This window comes from Oculina patagonica, chromosome 4, assembly GCF_052425735.1.
Source record: "Oculina patagonica isolate OP01 chromosome 4, crgOcupat, whole genome shotgun sequence".
In the NCBI taxonomy this organism is placed as follows: Eukaryota; Metazoa; Cnidaria; class Anthozoa; order Scleractinia; family Oculinidae; genus Oculina; species Oculina patagonica.
Window position 1 is genome coordinate 1804970 of NC_135761.1, and position 24826 is coordinate 1829795.

The 24826-nt window shown below is 38.6% G+C and overlaps 1 protein-coding gene, 1 long non-coding RNA gene and 1 pseudogene across 7 annotated transcripts in view; 2 read left to right on the forward strand and 1 right to left on the reverse strand.

The window, feature by feature from the left end:
• Positions 1–54: 54 nt before the first annotated feature.
• LOC144649058 (uncharacterized) lies at positions 55–9216 on the forward strand (annotated as a pseudogene). Its single transcript, XR_013569817.1, has 7 exons — positions 55–533; positions 1815–1915; positions 2335–3273; positions 4475–5416; positions 6058–6294; positions 7297–7564; positions 7826–9216. The product of XR_013569817.1 is annotated as an uncharacterized LOC144649058 (transcript).
• Positions 9217–11437: 2221 nt separating this feature from the next.
• LOC144649126 (uncharacterized) lies at positions 11438–12669 on the reverse strand. The gene is made up of 2 exons (XR_013569844.1): positions 12314–12669; positions 11438–11642 (listed from the first exon to the last, which is right to left on the reverse strand). It is a non-coding gene; the product is annotated as an uncharacterized LOC144649126 (long non-coding RNA).
• Positions 12670–14514: 1845 nt separating this feature from the next.
• The window catches only part of LOC144649064 (E3 ubiquitin-protein ligase TRIM45-like), a 79741-nt gene continuing 69429 nt past the window's right edge, over positions 14515–24826 (forward strand). The window contains exons 1-6 of one of the 5 annotated variants that reach the window (XR_013569819.1): positions 14519–16072; positions 16523–16675; positions 18297–18518; positions 18909–19176; positions 19856–20209; positions 22505–22614. Coding sequence is in view for 3 of the 5 variants with exons in the window: in XM_078508531.1 (XP_078364657.1) it covers positions 14614–16072; positions 16523–16675; positions 18297–18518; positions 18909–19176; positions 19856–19925 (2172 nt within the window). In the remaining 2 variants the exon portion in view is untranslated. Of the gene's footprint in view, positions 16073–16522; positions 16676–18296; positions 18519–18908; positions 19177–19855; positions 21433–21839; positions 22458–22504; positions 22615–24826 lie in introns of those variants that run through there. The other 4 variants (XR_013569818.1, XM_078508531.1, XM_078508533.1 and 1 more) reach the window with 4 other exon arrangements.

Genomic DNA, 24826 nt, shown 5'->3' on the forward strand with positions numbered 1-24826 from the left:
AATGAAACGAAACCTGAGCCATTAGAGGTCATTAGTGACGCCAGTTCTTTTATCATTGATATATCAGAGGTTCTAAGGCAATCTTTTGCTCGCCCTTACTGTTCACAAATACTTTTATTAACGTCCTCACGGTTGTTGAAGAGGGAAGCTTTACTTTGCCTTTCGATTTGGACAGTTTCAACACGTAATACCACAGGGGATTCCCGGAAAGCGAATTACTTCCGCTTTCGATTTCTCGGAAAGTCATTCGCACAAAATAGCTCAATCCTGTATCAGAGCTTGGACGAACATGGCCGAGAAAACGACAAACGGAGAAGGAAGTTCTGGAACGGTAGTTTCTCGGGTGGAAGATGACATTCACGTCGACCCGACGAGTGTTTCTCGAAGCATACATGTGACAGGTTTTCGAGCGACAACAAAATCGGAAGATCTAATTATTCATTTTCAGCGAAAGAAAAATGGAGGTGGCGATATCGACAGTATCACTATCAGTAAGCAAGGAGCTGCAGTGATAACATTCGACAGCCCTGAAGGTAAGATCTTTATGCATGGCCGACTGGCTTTCTAGATACAAAGAAGAAACCTACTAACAACCTCGTGTCTGAGGACTCATAAGCCCCTCGAAGGATCGGGAATATGCTAATCCCTGCGTTATTCGTTGACTGCAAACCGAAACTGCTGTCATGTCAATCAAGCTGTGTCATACTCGAATTACATTTCTTTTTGGCATTTAATTAGGCTTTTCGTGCCGCAGTCGTTCAGTAATCATTTCAGTTTTCTTTAAGAGTAACAACACTTTGCTATATATAATATAATTGTACTCTGCCTCGATCGAAGCTGGCATCTAATTGTTTACATTACTCGCTGAATATGCATGACTACATGATTATTATTCTATAAAGAAAGCTAACTTGAACTGAATGTAGTGGATGTTAATTTATCCCTGAAAGCTTTAACCTGATTAGTGAACCTACACATTTATGAACTACACAGGATTTCAATATTGCAAAATAATGGCAATCGACGCATTGCTTTAGTTTAAATTTCAATGGTTAAATTTGCATGGTTATGCTAAATTAAAAGTGTCACACAATCACGTTTGCCACATTTCTCATCACAGATGTCAGCTTTTAGAACACACGTATATTTTGAGGCAATGATAGGCAATTCTGTACCTTCACTGAGTCAGTGCCTGCGGTTTATGAAAAACACAAGACTGAACATGTCTTTTTGTAGAATTATTTCAGTGGTTCAATAAAAACTGAGCAAAATAATCTGCTTTTTGTATTCTGTCATACAACGCTGTTGTTTGTCTGGGTTTTTGTAAAAACATTTAGCATAGTAAATGATAAAGATGGTTTCAAAAGTGGTTCTCCTTATTCTAACAGTTTGAAAACATTACAACCTGCATAAGCTTCTATTATACAGTGTTAGATCCGGCTCATTTGGAAGAATATAGAATATTATAGCCACACTCACAGGATCTTATTCATCCTCTACTTCCTAGAACAAAAAAAATATTAGGCTCCTGTTACTAATGTCGACAATCAGCAAAATAAACCCAATTTAGTGAGGGTACTTTTTCAAAACATTCATTCTCAGTCACGTACTAATTAACTCCACTCTGTCATCTTTTAATATTGTGCAAACCCCAGTTGGTGATTTACAAACATCAGTCCCTGAATAAAAGCATTTTAAAGTACCTTTTACCGGATCAATCTTTTATACCAGTGACTGTTAATCGTAAGTTATTAAACAGACTTTCGTTGCCTGCTTTTAATATGTACGTGGTATTTTCTCATGCCATTTAATAGTTGTCCAATCAGTTGTACAGCAGGAACAGGAGTTTCAAGGAGTTGCTTTAAAAGTCAAACCGTATGAGGAAACCATGACGAGGAATGATCATAACTTTGAGGTAATACAAACCGGGTGCATTGCTTTCTCTCCTAACCGTAAAATATATTCACGTTATTTAATTATTTGTTGTTTTGAGTTAAATATGTGTTCTTTGATAGATTGATATTTTGTCTTGTTATTTAAATTGATTTTCGTTCTTAAGTGTCAAAGTAGCATGATCCACTAGGCGATATTGTTATAATACTAATACAATGCATAAAATAGAAAAATCAGCAATGATGCCACTTTTCCAATGTTCGGTTTACAGGACAAGGTCTTCTGGAGAGATTGATCATACCGTTTTATTATTCATTCTTGTGCTAAACTCTTTAATAAACTTTTATTTTTCTCAGACCTTACAAGGTCATTAAAAATATATTTTTTATGTGTTAAAGTGATTTTTAAGTCGAATTTATGTACGTTCTTTTGTTTGGTTAGGTGTTTGAGTTGGTGTCTGCAGAGCTTTGCTTGGAAACTGTGGAACTCCTCAGTCGAGAGCAAACGGAAACCCTTTTAAAGGAAATCGCTGGCAAAACTGGCATTGAGTGGATTGATACCAGTGAAAGTTTTACAATGTCAGGAGCTTTCAAACAAGTGGAGATGTCCCGTACCTACTTACAACAGGCTATAAATCAATCTGGTGGAATATCAGAATTCACTCGGATGCAAAGGAAAATACCCAGTAAATGAGTCTCGTGTTGGTGGCGAGGCACAGGAAGAAGATCTGAACCAGACCAGCCCCGGGGTAAATGCAATGCAGAATGAAGAAAATCACCGTGAAGAAGAACCAAACGAAACACAGGCCAACCACGTTGCCACTGTCAAACCCACTGAAATTCAAAATTTTGAGGTCGAGCCGAAGTTCATAAAAGTGTTTGTCAAAGCACACGAAACAGAAATAAACGACATTGAAGCCGTATACCACGTGAAGGTACCAAGAGAGGCCAAAGAAGGCAAAATCAGCTTGATCCCAAAAGATGCGTGCAGCACTGAAGAATACGAAAAGGCGTGCGACCTGTTTATTGACCTGTACCAACAAATGACTCAGAATATGAAGATGGAGCGCTTCTCCCTCAAGAATGAAAAACATGTTGTCACTGCGCGAAAGAAAATTCAAGAAATGATGAAAAAGTTTCCAGTTTTGGTGGAGAAAGGGCAGGATAAAAAGCATTGGGAGTTGTACGGAGAAGAACACCACTTGGAAGAAGCCCTGGAGTTCCTTAGAAAAGAAGAAGGTGGAAATAAAGAGGGATTCAAAGCGAGGCAAGGGCACTGAAGAATTTCAAGGAACGAGAGATCATGAAGACGCGATGGATGTTGATCCACCTGGTTCTTCCAGAGGTGTCCGAAGTAACGATCTGCTAGAAACATACCGAGGTTAGTGATATCCTCAAGATTGAGGTATAAAATGTAAATTTATTCATTTCATATGTTCACCACAGCTTAGAAAGAGGGTTGGTAAAAGGGGCATCTAGATCACATTTCATTGAAAATAAAATGGTTCTTTTACAATTCCCAAAAATAAAATAGCCATTTCATGCTTCATGGAAAAAAGGGAACCTTTTACCATAAGTAACGTAGCGTTTTATTTTCTGAAATTACGTCTTAAGCAAAGCCTTGTTTGATGTTTTCACAATCCGTCCGCTTCGGGTTCTGCGCGCTGCAAAAATGAAACCAAATTCCTCGTTCTGTAAATAACGCCGGAATGGCACAATCTTCTTCCACCACAATATCATCAAAGTCGTTGACGGACGAGTGGTCATTCGGTGTCGAAATAAGAAAAAGATCAAAGTCGCAGTTCACGGCGAATTCAGCATTAATTTTTTATTTCTTGTTTCACGGAAAATAATTTTGGAGAATTGCGGTTCACAGCTATTATACTTTATTCGCGAGTAGAAAAAACATAGCCATTTCACGGGAGAAGGCCGAGCACGAGTCACAAAAATACCCTTTTCCACCCACTTTTTCAGGGCAACTGATCACCTTTACAGACAATCGACATCAGCCGGCCGGGCCACTTTAGAAAATCAGGAAAACAATAGGCTGGGAAATGGGATTTGGCTAGAAATGCCATAACTGAACAGCCGGAGGGGGACATGGGGGTTTGCGGTATCGCTCATTTTTTATGTGGTTTTGCGGTGAATAAATCCCATCTTGCGGTGTTGCGGTGATCCCAATAAACCCTACGGTGTGCGATGTTTGTGTTTTTTAACCTACGGTGTTCGGTGAAACGTAATTATTAGCGGTGTTACGGTTTCTTGTCTCTTGTCGTAATTATAAGCTCTGTTATCTTCCTTAATCCGCCCTTATTTCTTAAAAACACATAGTTAATCTTTAACCAAATCCTAAGACGTTTTCATCGATAAGTAACTTGGCTATATTGTAGTGACGGTGATTCATCATTTTTTCGCGGTGATGCGGTGTTTATGTATTGTTTTTGCGATGTTTGGGTGTTGAGGGTCCCCCTCTAGCCGCTCACTGTGCATTAAAAGAAATATTTGGTGATAGACGCAAAGCAAGTCCGCCCCTTCGCTACTCAAACACAAAGCTCCTTTTCACTCTTATTTTCCTTTTGTAGGTAAAGTAAAGGTGTCTGTTTACCAGGGAGACCTAACTGATGAACGAGTTGATGTTATTGTAAACGCTGCCAACAACCGCCTTCGACACGATGGAGGTGTGGCTAAGGCCATACTCGACAGAGGGGGAAAAGCAATCGAGAAGGAGTCTAACAAGATTGTAGGGAAAGGTGGACCTCTGAAAGATGGTCAAGTTGCTATAACAAGTGCTGGAAAACTACGCTGCAAGAAGGTTGTCCATGCTGTAGGACCAGACTGCCGAAATGTAGGATTGTCCAACAGCCAAAAAGTCCTTCGCCAAGCCTGCATAAACAGTTTTAAAATCGCAGAAGAATGGAATATGACCTCCATAGCATTGCCAGCTATTGGTTCCGGCATTTATGATATGCCGAAAGACGCATGCGCTAAAGTCATGTTTGATGCCCTCGAGGAGTTTCTCAGACAAGGTGATCCAAAGAAGAAAACGATCTCTGACATCAGATTCGTGAACATAGATGATCCGTCAGTGCAAGCATTCAGAAAGGAGTTCATCTCTAGATATGGAAATAGCCAAGGACATTCTGACAGTAAAGTGCTGTCCGGAGGAAAAGCTATAAAAAGGCCACCAACTGGTGCTGATGCTGCCAACTTCTCTGGAATGTCGCCAACACGACCAGACCGCGGTAAAAACAAAACTAAAAATAACTTTGACAACAATTGGTCAACAGCAAACCCGAGTAGCCATCATCACAACACTGCCTTTGGCTTTTCTGCTGCTGAAAATGATCACCCTTTGAGAGGCTCCAATCATCAGTCGTTTTCAAACACATCTTACAGTGACGCAGTAAAGACAAATTCGGTCGGTGGTATTGATACAAGATCGCCCACAGCTCAAGAGCCTGGAAGTACAGGCACAACGGGATTCTCTCTCCCTCCAGGAAACTCAACGCAACGAAAAGATGAAGGTAAGAAATTACTGCTTAATAAGCACACCATGCTGTAGCGAGTTAATGTGTTTAAGTCAATGAGCTTTTTCCGTCCAAGACAACATAAAAAAAAACAAATGACCCAAGTGTAGCTCTCAGTTTGCAAACAAGCCTCGTTTTAAAAATTGGACGATTGCTGCGTAATTGAGTTAAGTAATTAGTTCAGAAAAAAAGGCAAGGATAGTAAAAATAGTCGGGAAAGAAGAAAGAAAGTAACATTAGAACTAATGGGCTGTGCACCCTAACTGAGCTTTTAGGCTTCGTAAATCAACTGTAAAATGTAAACTTACGTCATTCATTTTCATAAACAAAACTCTTTTATACCCTGGCTGCGGCCTGCCTTTACACCAGGCTCCCCCCGTCGGTTACTGACCTCGCTGTCGCCCCTAAAACGGCAGTGCTTTTAAAAAGTTCTCTATAAAAGTTACCGTGACTACAATACCCGTCGAAAAGTTGGAAAAGGAAATCGAAAAAGGCTTAACCAGAAGACGGATTTTGGGGCGTGGTTCGTGTTCATTTAAATTCCTAAGAGGTACCACTCTTTTATCAGTTGTAGTGTAAAAATTAAAGAAATACTGGCTGACCGACTCATATTTTTTAATTTTATATCCTTTTTACAGATTCTGCTGCTGGCGGAGCAGGCTCAGAATCCGAATGTCCCATTTGCCTTGATACCATAACCAGTGCACGAAGTCTAAAGTGTAAACACGTCTTCTGTACAGAGTGCTTGGAGACAGCCTTAAAGCACGACAACAGATGCCCCGTGTGTAAAGAAGTGCAGGGTGTCATAAAAGGAAACCAACCCCAAGGACAGATGCAGTTTCACAAAAGCCATTACAGCCTTCCCGGCTACCACGGTAATATTATTGCCAGAATACAGATATTCACCACCCTGGACATATTCAGTCCTTTGAAAAACGGTCATGTACATGATTGAAGATAAAAACGTTACTCTGGTTTAAAAATGTTTAAAAAGTTCTAAATATTTCGTAAAAATCCCCAAAGATTTAGCTATATTTCAGACTTCATCAGGGAAAGTGACATGAAATTTATAAAAAGCACGTTTTTATACTATGCAAATTTTTAACAAGTCGTGCGGCAGATGCATGCTGTCATCCCGACGGCGGATTCCCTCAAGTGTTGATTTCCCATGCTTCTAAAATACGTCGGTTACGCCAATTTTTACTTCTGCATAAGATCGTAAAAGATTCCCAGGAATCTTAAGCTTAAGCTGACTTGTGCGAGTGTTTGTGTTTGTTTCAGAATGTGATTACGACTGTAAGGGGATCTTTTTAGGTTTTCAGATTTTTAGTTCCTATTGATTGCTCTCTTTCTGTCCCAGGATGCACTACCAATAAGCAATTATCAATGCACAAAGAGAAAGAGAACAAAATAAAGACGGTTTATTAGTTTTGGACTGTTGTTAACATACCTTCTCCACACTCCACCTCCATTTTTTATTTTGTTTTGTTAATTTTTTTGTGTGTGAAAATCGGAATGGGGGCTAGGAGATCGATCAAATTTACTTTATACAAACCCAAACTTGAAAGAAAATGACCATTTTATCTTTGTCGAAAGCTCGTCTGTCAATAATCTCTGATTACTACTAGTTAAATATGCTTATTAATTAAATCTTAATCTTCTTGGTCAGTAGGTCGGTCAGTACTTCTGGCCATTTTATTACTATAAATATTATTGTACAAGTATTGCTCCCCACATTCGTTTTCCAAGGCCAGAGTAAATTAAAGTTGTGGGATCTAGTTTAAGGAGGCTAAAATTAAATATTTGACTTCGACTCTGTTTAATAACAAAAAGGAGGAAAAACATCTCTCTTTACTGTCGGTGTCATACATTTGCAGATTGTGGTACAATCACCATCGACTATTACTTTCCATCGGGAACTCAAGGCCAGGAACATCCAAACCCTGGCCGATGGTACGAAGGCACCTCACGTACTGCTTATCTGCCTGATAACCGAGAAGGTAACGAGGTGCTGCAGCTTTTGAGAAGAGCTTTTGATGCTCGATTGGTTTTCACCGTTGGAACGTCAGTAACAACAGGACGACAAAACCAGGTCACTTGGAACGATATTCACCACAAGACAAATATGTCTGGAGGTCCTCAGCGGTAGGTAGATATTCGATATTCTACGTTGTGCTTACAAAAGGGTTAGATTTTGTAAAAGAATTGTTCGCTTTTAGGAGTTTAGACATGCTAAATAGTGCATGAGATTTCAATATGGTTATTTATTTGGCCAACTTGTATTTTCTGGGAGCCATTTTTTGCAGATATTTTGACGATATGTATAATCATGGAATTCCTCAATCCGATTAAATGTTTTCTCTTCCTAAATGAATCATAACTTAGTTGGTATGATATTTGTTTCAGGTTTGGATATCCCGACCCAGACTATCTGAGGCGGGTCAAAGAAGACCTGGCTGCCAAGGGAATCCGCTGATTGAAAGCAATCCGACTTTTCCTTCAAGTTGAAAATACATCAAAGTTATTAGCGTGAATTTCTGTGCTCACTAGAAATAAAACCTAAGCGTTATAACAGCCTAGGTAAACTAGACCTCTATACGCACGTTCAATTCTCTCCCCGCTCGAGAAAGATCTGAGCCGGATTCGACCCGAAAAATTCCATACTGATGGCGTTGCTCTGCAGATCAGATACAGAGACCCGTCGGGTTTTTCTGATTGATTATTTGCGAGTGCAAATTGTAACACCAAGAAACAACCAATTTGAAACACTTTAACGATCTTTGTAGAATGGAATTTTCCTGGGAACAAAAATTGAGGACGAGTAATAATATTTGATTAATACGTACAGGTGTGTTTGTTACATGAAAACGTTCTCTATTGAAAGTTTTAAATCATGTGTTTGCCTGGCTTAACCAAGAAACCAACTGTATAGGCAAACCCTGACAAATTTCCTGTTCTTTTTTGTCACTACTTACGAAAAAACATATAGCATAGCAATAGCAAAAAGCATAGTAATAGCATAGCATAGGTCGGTGAGCAAAAGGCTTAAGTTTTATCTTTGTTTCGCCCAAACATTGCCCTTTATGGTGTTTGGACTTTAAAGCACAGGACGAGACAAGATTAATACAGGGCAAACTTTTTCCAATCTGTATCTAATTTTGCAGGAATGTCCTAGTGAAAGCATATCTATTCATTGTATTTGTATATTTAAATAGCTTTTTTTATGTTCTGCTGTTTTACGATCTGTTTTATATAACGAAGTTTGCTGACGGATGTGTCTATTCAGTGTTTAGTTAGAAAGTGTTTACAACTAAAAATGGAATTAGCGTGTTGGCGGTCAAGATGTGGACATAAAGTGTTAATGAAATAGCATATATACAGTAGATACCTCAGTGTATTTTTCCGTACATAGATATAACCTAGAAAATATAAGTCGTTCAACCTTTGACAACTATATTAGGAGAGTTCATCACACTTGTTTCCCACTCTCTCTTTTTGGGGGAAAAATGGACATGTACATGTTCTAAATTTATCTCAGTCTAGTTGAAGTATTTGATGCCTAAGCAGCTTGTTGAGATAACTTTGTGTAGTGTTGCTGTCATCTTCCATTTACTGAAAGGTTTGGCCCAAGACGAGCAAAACGTTTGCAGAATTTTATATTCTAGTTAAATGTACCAGAGTCTGAGAGTCGATTGAACGACCCCTTGTTAATTTTACTTAATATTACATGTGTGGTTAAATTTGAAGTGAACTCTGTATCAGTGTAGAACTGCATTAAAAATGTTGTTGTTGTTCAGCGCGTTCTCACCTTGTTCAGTCTTGATACATGCTGGAACTAAGCAGGGAAAGTAATGGAGTACAAAACACTAGCCAGCACGCCATGTGGATTTTCGGAAATATCAGGGTACGGGAGCGAGAGCCACGGTCGACATTTCGATTCACCGAAATCCCTACAGAGTATTCGGATTTTCAGTTAGAGAATCCGCCTTAAGGGCCCACTGACGGATTTCTCGCGCGTTGCTAAGGTGCTTAAAAGAGCGCGCGCTGTATTGCGTGTACGGGTTACTCACGCTATCTGTACGCGCCAGATGTGCAAAAAAATTTCCTTTCGAGCACTTCTTCAAACTCGCCAAATAAGATGAAACAATAAGAACTACCGAAAAACTTCCTGACTAATAGTTGACTTCATATCTGAGAATCAGTCAGATTAAATTGAACCAGGAAAAGCAGTTTTTTTACACATGCAAATAATCTCAAAAGCGTACGCGTACCACTAGCGCGCGGACTGTTCTCTTGTCAGATGAATTACGCATGCGTTAACAAAATGATTTCCGGTTTGCAGAAAAAAATCTAAATACTTGGCGGTCTTTCATTTGATTCACTTTTTTTCGACGTTATATTTTTCCGACCTGGGTCGGGAACATAACTAAGTATTCATTTGCTTAAATCATTTTTAATAAAAATTTTATGGACAAATCAATATTTTAAATCTCTCTAAAAAAATTATTTTCCATAATGAAATGAAACCCATACTTACCAAGATACAAAAACAAATAAAGATCATGACACTATGAATGGTTTTCTGATAACATGCAAAACATCATAAATTTTAGACTTTTTCTTTATTGGTCACGTGATCATGGGCGTAGCCCGATGACGTCATATTTACGTTATGAACTGAGTAAAAGATTCAACCATAACTAAACAAGATAACCGGTATGCAATGCATACGAAGGCGAGGACGTTCCAGTTAAGCAAGTCAGTATGTTAAAAATTCCAGACAAAGAACTGAGAATAGGCCTTATGGGCTTTGTTTGTTTGTTGTCCCTTTACAGACTATGTGGCATCACTCTTGGGAATCACTTCTTTCAAATTCAAACAAATGCTCTTGGTATTCAGATAGTTTTAGTTTTTTTTTTTACTTGTTAAAAAAAACAAGTTCTCTGTTTTTGAAAATCATGTGGTTTGAAATGGCAATTTACACTGTCAAAGCCAAAAATGTCTATTGAGTAAAATTGTGAGTCCAAAAGATATCTAAGTAATTGAACGCCAAAATTGATATCGTTGATTAAAGTGTGATTTACAGCAAGGAGCCCACATTTGTGACCACTTTTAATTAATTCACATTCTTTCATGCAGCCGTTTTCCAATGAGAAGCTGTGACGAGCTTCTGATTGGATAACACCTGCAAGAAAGAATATGAATACATTAAAAGTGGTCACCTTTTTGGGCTCCTCGCTCTACCGGTAAGTCGAAAGTTGAGACACTTAATAAAGGAGGGAAAATGGGTTTGTCAGGTATACTAAATAGAATTTTAAAATACAGCACGTTGTTTTCCAGTGGTGTTTTTAGTTGTGCATTCCAAGGTATGGTTAGTTTGTAACCAACGTTAATTAATAAAAGGCAAATAATAAGCTGCTTTGATCACAAATTTGGCAATTTACTTTGTACAATTCTAATATGATGTCTTTTATCACGACTTTTGACAATGAAATGCAACATATTTTGTAACTGTACTAGACAGCAAGGAAACTTCCACGAGTTTGGCATAAAAATATTGTCTTGCAATAATGTTCTAGATTGCCTCTTGTTTAAATATAGCTGACAGTTGCACTGACTGTACAATCTGTAACGTGCCCTTTGTCCAGTAGGTCCAAACACTTAATATCATTTACAGGTAAAACACAGTGCAAGGAAGTAAAAGTTTCCAGGAAGAAAAGTTGATATAATATCTTGATTGACTCTTGTTAAATTTAAATGGGGCTGATAGTTGTTTGCACTATCTGTACAATTTGTGATGCAAGCAAGTCCAATAAGTCCAAAATTTTGATACAGTACAAGTGGAGACTAGCAAGTAGAGTTGATACAGTGGTTTGCCAGTGATGAATTTGTATTGAGGGTCTTTCAGTAGTAAATCCAGAGATGTTTTACACCATTTTTTAACTTTGGTGTTATTGCTACATGGTTTTCGCTGTGTTTTGCTTAAAATATATCTGCCATTCATAGTGAGGATTGGGCTTTTTATTATGTACATATTGCATAGAGGCAGAATAGAGGCCAATAACCAGTTCCAATGCAATAGCTACATTCACACATTCATGGTGCTTCTTGACAAAGTGCAGATTAAACATATTGAAGCAATTAGGACAAAGCACAGCAATCAGTGGATTATTTGAAAACTGTATCTTGGATGTTTTCTGTTGTTGTTGTTTTTATTTCTGTTCTGTAAACATAATGAAAGAAAGAATCAATAGTTGAAAAAATTAATAATTGTTTAACACATATTTGTTTAGACACCAAGACTGATTAACTTCAACAATTTAATGCAACATAAGTAGTTACTTAATTCACTTAATTTTTTCTTTTTTCTGAAACACATCTTTCTACATGTACATTATGTCTTTCTTAAATCATTTACTAGTTATCATAGCCTACAAAAATAAATGTATATACTCTTTTTTGGTTGTTAACCACACAGCTTTAAGGTCACTGAGGTGTGTCTCTAGAACACCAGTTTGGACTCTTGATTTATTTAGATTTGTATAAATATATGATCAATTGTAGTTCTGTTATCAGTGGTAAAGCCTGAAATAAGTTTGTTTGTATCCATATTTTACAATCATTTGTTTATATAGATTTACTGCTGCTTTGTACACCACTATTTTCAATGTTGAAATCTGACCTAGTAGTAAGAGTGAAAACGTTCTGTCGACAGAAGGGATCGCTAATGAGCTTTCTGATCTATAAATTTTAGCAAATTAAATATAACAACATCTGGCAGATATTTCACTTTTAAAAGCGTTATTTCGATTCAATAAATACTTTGACAATTATGTTATTCCAACACTACGGTATTCAATAAAATACAAGCAAAATAAACTTTAGATAGCTCACCTCAGCTGCAGTTGCCCCAGTACGTCTTCTGCACTTCGTCTTCAGTTAAAGCTCAGGTTACAATGTCGCCAGGCAGTAGTTCAAATCACAAATAGTTTAGTCCCTCGACTTATAGGTGTGTCGATAACGTTTTTGTGTACTTTGATATCACAAAAAGTTTGTAAGGGAGCGAAAAAAATATCAGCTACTAATCGAGTCAAGGCTTCTGGCTGCGAAAAATTCTCACATGCTCGACCGAACACTCCAAGATGGCGGACGCCAACAAACATGGTCTTAGTTACCAGTCCTCTTCGGTTCGAATCATCACATCTTAACACGAAGAATCCAAAATCGCTTTATACTAACATGATAACATTAGGCTCGAGACTACGTCCTCGCCTAAAAAATTGCTTAAACTATATAACCGTGAATGTCCCTAGCAACGGGTCCAAATATATACGTCAGTGGGCCCTTAAGGACGTTCGCGCTAATTGTTTATGCGCATTTCTACTGCGCACGTAATTCATTTCGCGACGCCATGCCACGTCATACTTTGAGCGCGCGCGCTGAGTAAAATTTCTAAGAACATATAGGGTGAGTTGCCGTTCCGCTAGCTTCGCTAGCAATTTGCTCTCTTAAATGGTCGGTTACCCCTACTTTTTTCTTAACGGATCACTTTTGTTAATATCTACGTTTTGCGAGAAAATAAAAAAATCTATCGAGTGGAAGTTTAATTTTTTTGTCACACTGACGGTTTGAATTCCGCTTTTTGAGCTTTCCCTTTTGCCGTACGACAGTTTCAAATGCGTTTTTCCAGGGTTAGGTTTTACAACAAAGATGGCAAAACTAGGAATTATTTACGCAACAGACGCACTTCTACAAAATGTGACCAAAATCGTCAGCCTCCGCTTACTCGTCTTCGATATTTTTAACTATAAACCCTGTAAACCATGCTGAATTACGTGCGCCTATTTTTCAAAATCAGGGTAGTTTTCCACACGATTTTCTCTGAAACGAAGCCGGTGACCCCAACACTTTTCTTGCTTTTTTGACACAAGTAACTTATTATCTCACCGCAGTGAAAAAATAAAGATATCTATCGAGTAGAAAATTTTGGCGCGAACGTCCTTAAAACGATCCAAAAGCGAACCAAACATTGACCATTGTTGGCCAATTAATTCTTTGAGATTAAACCAGTCTCAAGAGAGGAGTGAAATTTTAGTCTACTTTATAATTAGTCGTTCATATTCCCTGTGTAGAACCGGGTTGAAGTGACTAACCACAGTTTCGCCCTCCCCTTACCTTCTAGTCTGTCTTTTGGTGCAGCCAAAATTCTTTCCTGTAATCGCTCATACACACAATTTGATAATGCTTCTGCAACTGGTATGCACAGCTTCCTCAACTTACAATAGCCAATGTCGGCTCATTCTAAGAACTAGCTGGTTTGAAAACATTTCTACCCTACCTAGTACTTTTGGCACGAGGACGCATTGTATGAGGTTCTGAGTATATTTTCGCCGTGGGACAAATCGGATTTCCCCATATCGATAAAGGCCTGAAATTAAAAAAAAAACACACACACACGCACACACAAACGTACTGCATGTACAGATAAACGACGGGAAGCCCAGTCATAAGATTGCTCTCGTATAGTGTAAACTGAATAAGAACTGAGAAAATGTAAAACGTAAGTAGCGTGTCGGGGATACAGTAACATTAGGACTTTTGTAGTTCGTATTGTGAGGTCATCATCAGCGGAACTTATCTTCCGCGTCGAGTCAAAAGTTGTTATCAATGGATGAAAGTATTAAAGTGGAGAATACGACACCTCACCCACCCCCTGTTCCGGAACTTAGTCGGACTACAAAGACACGAGGGCCAAAATTGGGCCAAACATTACCTGTATGAAATGTGTTCACGAGGCCATGGTATTTTATTTCTTGATTTTCTTTTTCTTCTCTTTCTTGGTTCCTCTTTTCGTTAGTTGACAACGAAGGAGATCTTCACCACAACTGAAGTTTTTTTTTTTTTTAGAAATATATGACAGAAAAAATATACATCACGATAAATAAACTACCTTCTGTTGTTTTCTGCCATTCAGATTTTCTTTCTCTAAATTTTAAACGATTTTGGACGGATTTGTCCCACCGGTTTAATCAGATACCCAAAGCTGTTTGATTAAACCGAGAGGTCCTTGGCACTAGTGTATTTGTCACGCATTAGGAACCGTCACCTTACTTGCGTACGTGCTTTTCCGTGAATTATGCATTATGCCTCATGCATTAGTTCAGAGCTAGATTTGTTTTCCTTGCTCAAGAAACATGGCTCAAAGTAAAAGCTTTTTCGATGATGTCAAGAAGGAAATAGAGTGTCCAGTGTGCCAGGAACAATTCAGTGAAATCAAAGATCCGAAGATTTTAAAATGCTTTCATACGTTTTGCAAATCCTGTCTGGAAGGTTGGCTTCGACAGCAGGGTGGCGGAGCGTTGAGTTGCCCGAAATGTCGTCAAATCACCGAATGCCCGAACAACAACATCGCCAGCCTTCCATCTAACCTGTTTTATAAGCAGATGGTGGACATTATAGAGGCTTACAGTGGACGAGGAGAAGAAGACTCAGCACAGTGTGGAAACTGCGAAGAAAGGAAATCGTTAAAGTTTTATTGCTTCGATTGCAACTGCTTCTTGTGCGAAGACTGCGCAGGGCTTCATAAGAAATGGAAAGACTTTAGAGGCCACCATGTTAAAGAAATAAGAAATTTTGAGTCAAGCGATGCGCAAGATTATGCCCGGAGATCAAACGTTTGTAAGCAACACAACGATGAATTCAGGTTTTACTGCGAACCGTGTAAAATTTGCATTTGTCGTGACTGCGCCATATTGGATCATGAAGATCACAAGAAAATTACCCTGGAGAAAGGACTTGAAAAGAAAAAATCACAACTAGAGATTAAAGTAAGTGAAGTTCAGGCAAACCGCTTTCGTTTGAGGAACCACAAGGAATTTCTAGAGAAACGACGACTGAAAGTAAACGACAGCTTCGAGCAAGCGACGAAAGAAGTCCATAATACTGCAGAACGATGCATAAATTTAATTCGCCAGCACGAGACAAGCGTGACAGAACAGTTGATCAAGCAGAAAAGAACTTTTCAAGTGTCATTTGTAAACGAAATGACCAGATTGGATGGAAAACTGACAGAAATTGACAATAGCTTAGAGTTTGGCGAGAAAGTCCTTTTTCGAAAGAATTTACCCGAGATTTTAAACGTGGAAAAAATGTTAGAGAGAAGACTTCAGGAACTTTCGGTTCATTTTGAGCCGATGCTAAATCTTACCGAGGTTAAGTACAATCCAAATGTTGTGTCATCCCTAATAAACGCCCCAGGAAAGTTACTTTCGACTAACACCGAACCTTCCTTATCAGTAGCTGGAGGCCGGGGTCTGACTGGAGCTATACAAGGCGAATATGGCACATTTACAGTAATCACTAAGGATTCAAAAAGCCAGACAACTTACAGCGAAATCGACCAAATAAATATTGAGATCAAATCCGCCAAAACATGGGAATCTTTCAAAACTAGTGTAACTGACAATAAAAATGGCCACTATCAAGTAATGTACACGCCTGACACTGGAGGTGATTTCGATGTGTCAATTACCGTTCGAGGAGAAGCTATTAAGGGCAGTCCGTTCAGGTTGTCAGTGGCAGAGAAAACAACAGAAGGATCTTCAACCTCGTTCCCAGAGAGTAACCCTGGGAATGAGGTTGTACGATCTTCAGGTATTTATACCTTTCCTGTTTCTTCTTATTGTAATTAATATCTAATTAATTAATATCTAGCCTGTTCCAAGCTTTCGGCAGTTATCGCTCGCTTTCGTCCCACCTCACTTTTTCCTCGCTCACCCGCGTTATTCGCAGTCGCATAACTACCGAGAGCCTGGAACAGGCTTGTTAATGTCATGTTAACGAGATTTTACTTTAAGATTTTTTGGAATTGGTGGTTGTTCGAATCAGCATTATGTCACAAAATGTATTATTCTCGCAGTGTTTTCTAAAAGGAATAGAAAATTATTTTCTGTGTTATTATCGATTTATAAAACACGAGTAAGTTCTGGGGTTCATTCTTTTGATAAAATTGCCTTCGCTGCGACGTCACTGAAAGAGAACAAAGCACAGGTAGCATTGTCAGTTTTCAGAACATTTAATGGTTTGACTTTGTATCTTTTGCAGCGAAAAGCAGACTGAGCCATACTGATCGTTCAAAAAAAGAAGAAAGAAGAAAGAAAGGGATGAAAGAGAAGAAGAAGAAAGGGATGGAAAGGATGAAAGAAACTAGTCGCTGGGTTACTGTTAGTCGAGATGAGCTCTTGGAAACGTCGGGAGGTAAATTACTTTTCTCACAAACATCTCAGCAGCATGCAGTATTCAGAATCCTTGACTAACGTTGTCATGTGTGATTACGTAAGATCCAGCGGGCCATATTTTCACGATATGGACCCGAGTTTCGGGCCGCTTGCGCGCGAAATCATTTTGAAGTAATACGAAGTGCATGGAAGGTTTTCAGAAAGAGTTGCTCATCAACCGTTCTAAATGTAAACAGATAAAACAACAGTAGAAGTTTTAAAAGGGCTCGTAGCTCTGCAAAAGGCGAGTATCTACTTCTTTTAGTGGACAAAATCAAGTAGTAGTTGTTTTTACATTAATTCCCGGGGTATAATTGTTTGCTGCTCGGCAATCGAACACAAACGTTCGATTACCGAGCAGCCAACAATTATACTCAATCGAACGTTCATTACCGAACTTTCAGACGTCAAGAGATGAATTCCGAACAAAATCATCGAAATCAAATCGGATAAAATTCGATTGCGTTCGACAAATTATATGTTCGATTTTGTTCGATTACCGAACCCAATCGAATGATTTGTGTTCAATTGAGTTCGATTTTGTTCGATTTTGTCCGATAAGGTATCTCGGGATACATTACGCTATAATGTTTGAAGGCCTCCCCTTGGTCCCTTAAACTTGTTGCATTTTCTCCCTTGTTCTTCATTTATTAATTCAATTGTTACCTAAGACTTTTTACAGGAAGTTCGCGTTAATAGACCTGTAACTTTAAGATAATCCAAAAATATTTATAATTCTCATGACATACTTGTTCCCTTTTTCTAAACAAAAAACCCTGGGAGATCCTGCTGACGATGATACGTGGGTTTTTTACTGTATTCTGATCACTTTTCCCGGGGTTTACCGAATGACTCAACATTCACTGCGTGCGTATAGAAACAAACAAAGAACGACTTAATTTGACCACGAAGAGATATGAAATGATATGGGCTGGTACTGTTGACGAACAGTTTACAAACGTTATACATGCAGTCAACAACATCACGGCAAAACTGATCAAACAGTTTGAACAAACACCATCGACTACGGACACTTTTCACTTAACTCTCACAATGACTTCCGCTCAGTTTGCTTACTGCTGCGAGCTGCGCATACTACTTTTTATTTGCTATTTTACTACTAAAAGATATAAGATAAGATAAGATAAGAAACTTTATTTAAGTGTCAAAGCCTTAAAGCCTGGAAAATAAAACCATACTAATTAGGGGACACTGCTAAAAACTAAAAGCTACACTAATACTAAATATAGTAATTTTCGCTTTCCTTTACTTTTTCTTAGACGTACCCCTTGAGATTTAACACTCGTAAGGAAAATTATTTTCTTGTCTAAACAGATTCTGCTTCTGAAACGGAATGCCCCATTTGCAAAACTGACCAAACAGTTTGAACAAACCAGGCTTATAACACCATCGACTACAGACACTTTTCACTTTACTCTCACAATGACTTCCGCTCAGTTTGCTTACTGCTGCGAGCTACACATTTTATTTGTTATTTTACTACCGAAAGATTTAGTCATTTTCTCTTTCCTTTACTTTTTCTTAGACGTAGCCCTTGAGATTTAACATCTGTTAGGGATTTGATTTTCTTGTCTTAACAGATTCTGCTTCTGAAACCGAATGCCCCATTTGCCTCGATACCGTAACCAATGCACGAACCTTGAAGTGTAAACACGTCTTCTGTACAGAGTGCTTGGAGACCGCCTTAAAGCATGACAACAGGTGCCCCGTGTGTAAAGACGTGCAATGTGTTATTAAAGGAAATCAGCCTGAAGGGCAAATGCAGTTCCACAAAAGTCATCAAAGCCTTCCCGGCTATTATGGTAACATTATCAGATTCAGATAACATGCTCCCCTGAAAATGTAATGTTTTCCTTTCCAAGAAAAAAAAACCAACTAAAACTCAGGCGTAAAAATCCTTCTTCCAGATTAAGCTCTCTAAAAACGATGTAATTTCTTCCTTTCGGATTTAAAAGCCTTCTTCTGTGGGGGATTGTTTTATATTTCATAGCATTTTGTATGTTCAGAGACTTCTGATCTGGCGACTTCGTGGAGGTTGTTTTCCTGTTTCATATTGTAATGTACAAATATACAAATGTACATAAACTGTTCAGACACAAATTAAAGTCCCTTTGAATTATATGCCCTCCCCTGTCCTCTGTGTAGCAACAACAACAACAAACAAAGCTATTGTTGCTGTCATATGTTTGCAGATTGTGGTACAATCACCATCGACTATAACTTCCCATCGGGAACTCAAGGACAGGAACATCCAAATCCTGGCCATTGGTACCAAGGCACCCGACGTACTGCTTATCTGCCTGATAACAGAGAGGGCAACGAGGTGCTGCAGCTTTTGAGAAAAGCTTTTGATGCTCGCTTGGTTTTCACTGTTGGAACCTCAGTAACAACAGGACTACAAAACCAGGTCACGTGGAATGATATTCACCACAAGACAAATATGTATGGAGGTCCCCAGGGGTAGGTAGAGAGTGAATATCCTATGGTGAACTCGACGAATAAATCAAAGCTTGCTGAAGGAACTAGATGTCGTGGATAATTCTCCTGAAATTGTTATAAGCTTGTCTCCTAAGCTGGCACTCTCTGAGTTTCATTAATTTAAGACGGATGCTGCTGAAAGTTCGAGCAATGAGTGCAAAAATTAAGTACCAAAAACCTACTAATCGTACGGTAATAGTTTATACACTATTTGAAACATCTTACTGAAATTCATTTGTCTTAGTGACCCCGTGATTAAACTTTAAAGCATTCTCGAGAAAATTAAGGTAAAACCTCGTAAAAATGTTTGAAACGCGCGCCATTTTGTTTTTAACTGGCGTGAAACGCCCGTTTTAACTGAAATTTAGATAGTTTCAAATCCATTTTTCTGATGGGTTTTTGTTAGCTGTACTTAAACTGTTACCACGTTATGAGATCTCTGTGGTAACTTAAGTTATTTTTGCCTGTATTGCTCGGATGTTCGGCGGAAACCATCTTAAATGCTCAATTGCAATGGAGCCATGGGTTTTTATTTAATGTATGTAAATCACGGAAATCCTCAATCCTATTTGCAGATACTCGCTAAAATGATAGTTACAGCTCTTATGTGTTACCTTCATTAATAATTAATGCGTTTTTAGTGATATTATTTATGTTACAGGTTTGGATATCCCGACCCAGCCTATTTGAGGCGAGTCAAAGAAGACCTGGCTGCCAAGGGTATTCGCTGATTGGATGCAATCACGACCGAAACTTCGTTAAAGATGAAATGTATCAAAGTTATTAGCATGCACTTCTGTCACTCAAAAGAAATGGATGCTCAAGCGTTACTTAGTAAACGGAGTTCTATCTTTGCACTCTTAATTCTTCCCCCGCACAAGAGAGATATCTGTGATTCGACCTGAAAAATTCCACGTTGACGAGGTAGCTCTACAGAGATCCATGCAGTGGGTCGTATTGACCGTTGCTTGCGCGAAAATTAACCCAGGAAACAACCAATCAAACATCTGTAGAGGTATGTCGTCAGTTAACATCTTTGGAGTCGAATTTTAAAGATCTTTCCAGTAGGGATGAATTGAGCGCATGCTGTAGGTTACTTGGTTGTTTAAAAATGTTTTTTGCTTAAAATTTGAAATGTGTTGGCATGGCCTTGCTAAAAAACACACTCCATGTTGGTAAAGGATAAAAAAGAGACGGATTTCTTGCCTCACGCAAAACACACTTGCGTGAAATAGTGTTCTGTTGCATGCAAGATTTTTTTACAAAAAGTGGAATAGCAAGGAGGGGGGTTAGGGCTCGTTATTGTAATTTTTCTATCAGTTATTTTTGGTGATTTCTCGGCAATCAATTGAAACTCTTACTTTTCAGCTCTCACTTGACTTTGCAGATTTCAGCTCTTAGCTACCAATTTAAAATACACACTTCTCTGCTGACAGTTATAATTTGGACCAATTCTCAGCTGGTCTTTAGCGTTAGAACATTTAAGCCCATGAGGAGACAAGGGAAATACAGTTGAAACCTGTTCGAATCTGTTTCTCTTAGTTTCCTGGAATACCAACCAGTGAGAGCATATCTGTTGTATTTGTGTTGTGTCCAATTTTAGCCTTGGTACAATTTGTTTTTTACCTTTGATCTGGTGTATTTTTATACATGACAATGGATATAAAACAAAAGAAAATACTAACTTTCTCCAAGGGCAAACTTGAACCGCAACATCTGCATATTTTAAAGAACTTAATCTTCTGTTGTGTAATCATTTGTAGGTATATTTACAGACTATAACTAAATCAAAGTTTGTATGTGTGTTTACTAACGAAATTAGCATAACGTATCAAATGAATAAGATAGCGTACATGTAGTCCATAACTCAGGAGACTTTTCTACATGTAGAAAATATAGGCGTATCGGCTTGTGACAATTGTAGCCATTGTACGCCCAGTCATATTGTTGGGACGGTTCAATACACTTCATTTTTTTTTTCTTCGCACCAGTCCAGTTTTGAGTGATTTTAAACAAAAAGAGCACAAAGTTTAACAATTAATATGGGGGTAGGAAAAATGGTGTACAATATTATTTGTGTAATATCTCACGTATTTTTTGAGCAGTTTAAACATAACTGTGTGTAATATTACTGTCATTACATTTAGTTTTTTTATTTTTGAACGAAGGAACATTACAAGTTAGATTCTAACAGAATGTACTTTTTTCCTGAACTCTGAATCAGTATACACCTGTTTTTTTTTTTTTTTTTAATGTTGTTGCTCAGCGCGTTCTCACCTTTTAAATCTTCATAAACGTCGAAATCCCAGCATAAAATGTAATAAAACTACAGTAATCTAGCCCGCAGGACTTGTGACATATAGACCATTGGATCTGTGGACGTGTGGACCCAAAGGACATGAGGCCCCCACCCTTGTTTTGAAATAATGAACCCTAATTATGCACGTTCACTGAATTAATTCATGCTCAACTCAATGGCGTATACTGTGCTCCGGTACCTACAGAAATAACCAAGCATACTGTCTCGTGGAAATTAGCGGCAAAAGAATTTAACATAAAATACGCAAGATTATTTTTTTATCCCAGAATGGTCCTAAAATCTTAAAATATGTTTTAAGATTGACTTGATCTTTTTACATCAACAGTTACGTGAAATTAACCAGTAGTCCTAAAGAGTGCCAAAATAGTAACCGTTAACCGTACAAGCCACCACCTCATCGAGACCCTCTTTATTCGCTGGAAGTTATTACCGCCGGATATTGACTGGTCAAACTGTCTAGTATATCTCAACACCATTGAGGGAAGAAGCTACAGTTTATAAACGTAATGAGAACTTGGATTGAAGAAAGAAAACCTGTGGGACCAGGGTACTAAAATAGAGGAGCCTGGCAGAAATATAAGGCAAAAGTTGACGCCTTATGTCTCCCATGTGACAAAGAGGGTTAGATGAGCCACCTAGCAAGATCATCGTAACCTTGTTAACCTTCTCATTCGGGCATATTATGTTATAATGACCTTCCCGTGATCCATCCGTGAATCGATCCAATATCTCGATCCATTCATCCGGTCCATTTTCAAATTTTCGCCAAATCTTCGCGAGAATACACGCGATTTCCGAGAAATCAGACGCGAGTTCGCGGAAATGATACCTGACGGAGTATGACTTCCGCCTTGACAGTCGGATTCAAGGCTATAAAATTCTCCAAATATAATTCTAGGCTATTAATTTTTTTTCCGAAGAAAGAGGAATTTTAATTGAATAATTGAACCAATAGTTTTTTTTTTTTTTTTTTTTTTTTTTTTGGAGAAGATCAGCCGAACAAGAACTGCGACAGATAGGTCTACGATGGACCCAAATTGAACACCAAGCCCAAGACAGAGAACAGTGGAAGAAAACTGTGGATGAGCTATGCTTCACTTAGGAGCCAAGGCTATATATATATATATAATTGAACCAATAAACATATTTTCTACATGAGAAAGTCTCGATTTTTAATGAAAATATTCAGCTCCGTGAAATCGGTGAACTGATATGGATGGAACAACCATATTTTAGTGTGGGCAGATGGCCTGATCCCCACTGCCTTCTAATCTCTCAGGCCATTATGGTAGGTATTATTCTTTCCTTTGAAAGGGAGCTTTTATTCGTGAATCTTAATCTGCATGGGATATCGAGGGAGTTAGTCCCCCCCCCCCCCCTGATACTGGTGGGATGCTTTATGGTAACGGCAGTTAATGAGATAAAAATAATAAGTTGCTGTGTAGCACTTTGTTCATGTACTTTGAAACGTTTTTTTTTTTTCTTAAAAAAAAAAGTGCTAAAATGTTTTCTCGTTTAGCGAGACGTTTCGGGAATAACCCCTTCATCAGTCGGCAGCATAGGCGTACGGGCACCTTCGGACCTGGGGGGGGCGGACACCTTATTGCCCGAAAAAAAAAATAGACTTTCTCAAAGTCCGCAAGCTATGGAAAAGGTGATTGCAATTAAATCAAACTGAGGGATCACGCAAAATTTGCGCGAAAAATTGACCATGATTATAGCAATTTGCGAGAGAAAACGAAAACAGATGAATGAGAAATTTGAACTTTTGAACCACAAAATTCAGTATATTTTCAATACGTTTTTTCTATAGATGTAATTTGTTTCGAACGTAATGTTGAGATTTCTCGGCTTATTTTCTTTTCTTTCTCTAGGCTTGTTGCCCGAATTCTAAGCATTTTGCCCGAAAAATTTTGGCACTGGGGGGGCTGCAGCCCCCCTCGCCCCCCCCCCCCGCCTCGTACGCCTATGGTCGGCAGTTAATGAAACGTTCCTTTAATAAAACAAAAGAGGAAACAGTAAACAAGGAGGGTTATCTAGACGATCACAAGATCATCATTCATATGTTTGAAAATGATAACTTGATTTATGTGTCTAACAAGATCTAGCTTCTGTATTAAAAGACAAGATGCTATCCCGTCATTAATATGAAGGCGCGGCGGTCAAACGGATGGCGTGCGTTAGACACCAGTTCTGCTTGTTTTGTGTTATTGAGCAAGACACGTGCACATGCAAACTAGCACAGTGCCATATGTGAAACCAGCAAAGTTGGTAATCCTGACACACCCGTAGTGGACTAGTATTCCTTGCCACTCAAGTGGAAAGTAGAAATATTGCTAGTTGCACCATGCTATGAAAATCAGAAGCCTTTTTTCAGAATTATCCATCCTCATTTTTATAAATTGGAATGATTTCCGTAACCAATGTTGTATATTACTTTGCGGTAAAAATCTTGGTAAAGTCTTGTACAGTGTTTGTTGTTGTTGTTGTCGTCGTCGTTTTTTCTCTCATTTTATCGCCAAGCTGTGGTACCATCTGCATTCAGTATTCCTTTCCAGGTGGAATTCAAGGTGCAGAGCACCCAAATCCTGGCCAGTCGTACAGTGGCATGGCACTTTCCATGCTGCGGATATTCCCTGATAACTATGAGAGAGAGCTTTAAATGCACGCCCGGTGTTTTACAGTCGTGACCGACACAGGACGCTCGAATTAAAAAACGCTGAATTATATACAAATTTATACATCATAAGTCTAACACGAGCTGGGGTGCCCACTGTTATGTAAAGTTTCCGTAAAACTCAGGTCATTTGTGTTTCCTTGGAACGGAATAGAGGGTAGATCTAGATGTGTTAAGAGTGTATCGTCAGATGAAATATACGATGAATTTTTGAGGCGTCTGACATGGTGCATACAAGAAAACACATGGTACATGCGACTGTCACTGTAAACAATAGCGTTGAACGATTATGGTTGCAAGATTTCTTTGGTTTCGCTGATTACTTCTTAGGACATTTTTACATTTTTAAAGGAGCATTGTCATGATATTTTAAGTCATTTTTTGATTACTTCCAAATTGAAGGAAACATTGGCCGGGCCGTGGAGATGTGTCGTGTGACCATTGCATTCAGTGGTTTATTTTTGACATTTTTATGTCGTCACACATGCATCCCTATTAATTTAGGCGATCCACATCTCCTTACGCATTGCCGAGACTGTTCTACAGTCCCAGCCACAGCTCCCATATGGTTCATATGGAGCTGGGGTTTAAAGCAACCTTCGGGTTCGCCTCTGGAGTAAACGGCGTGGTCTGTG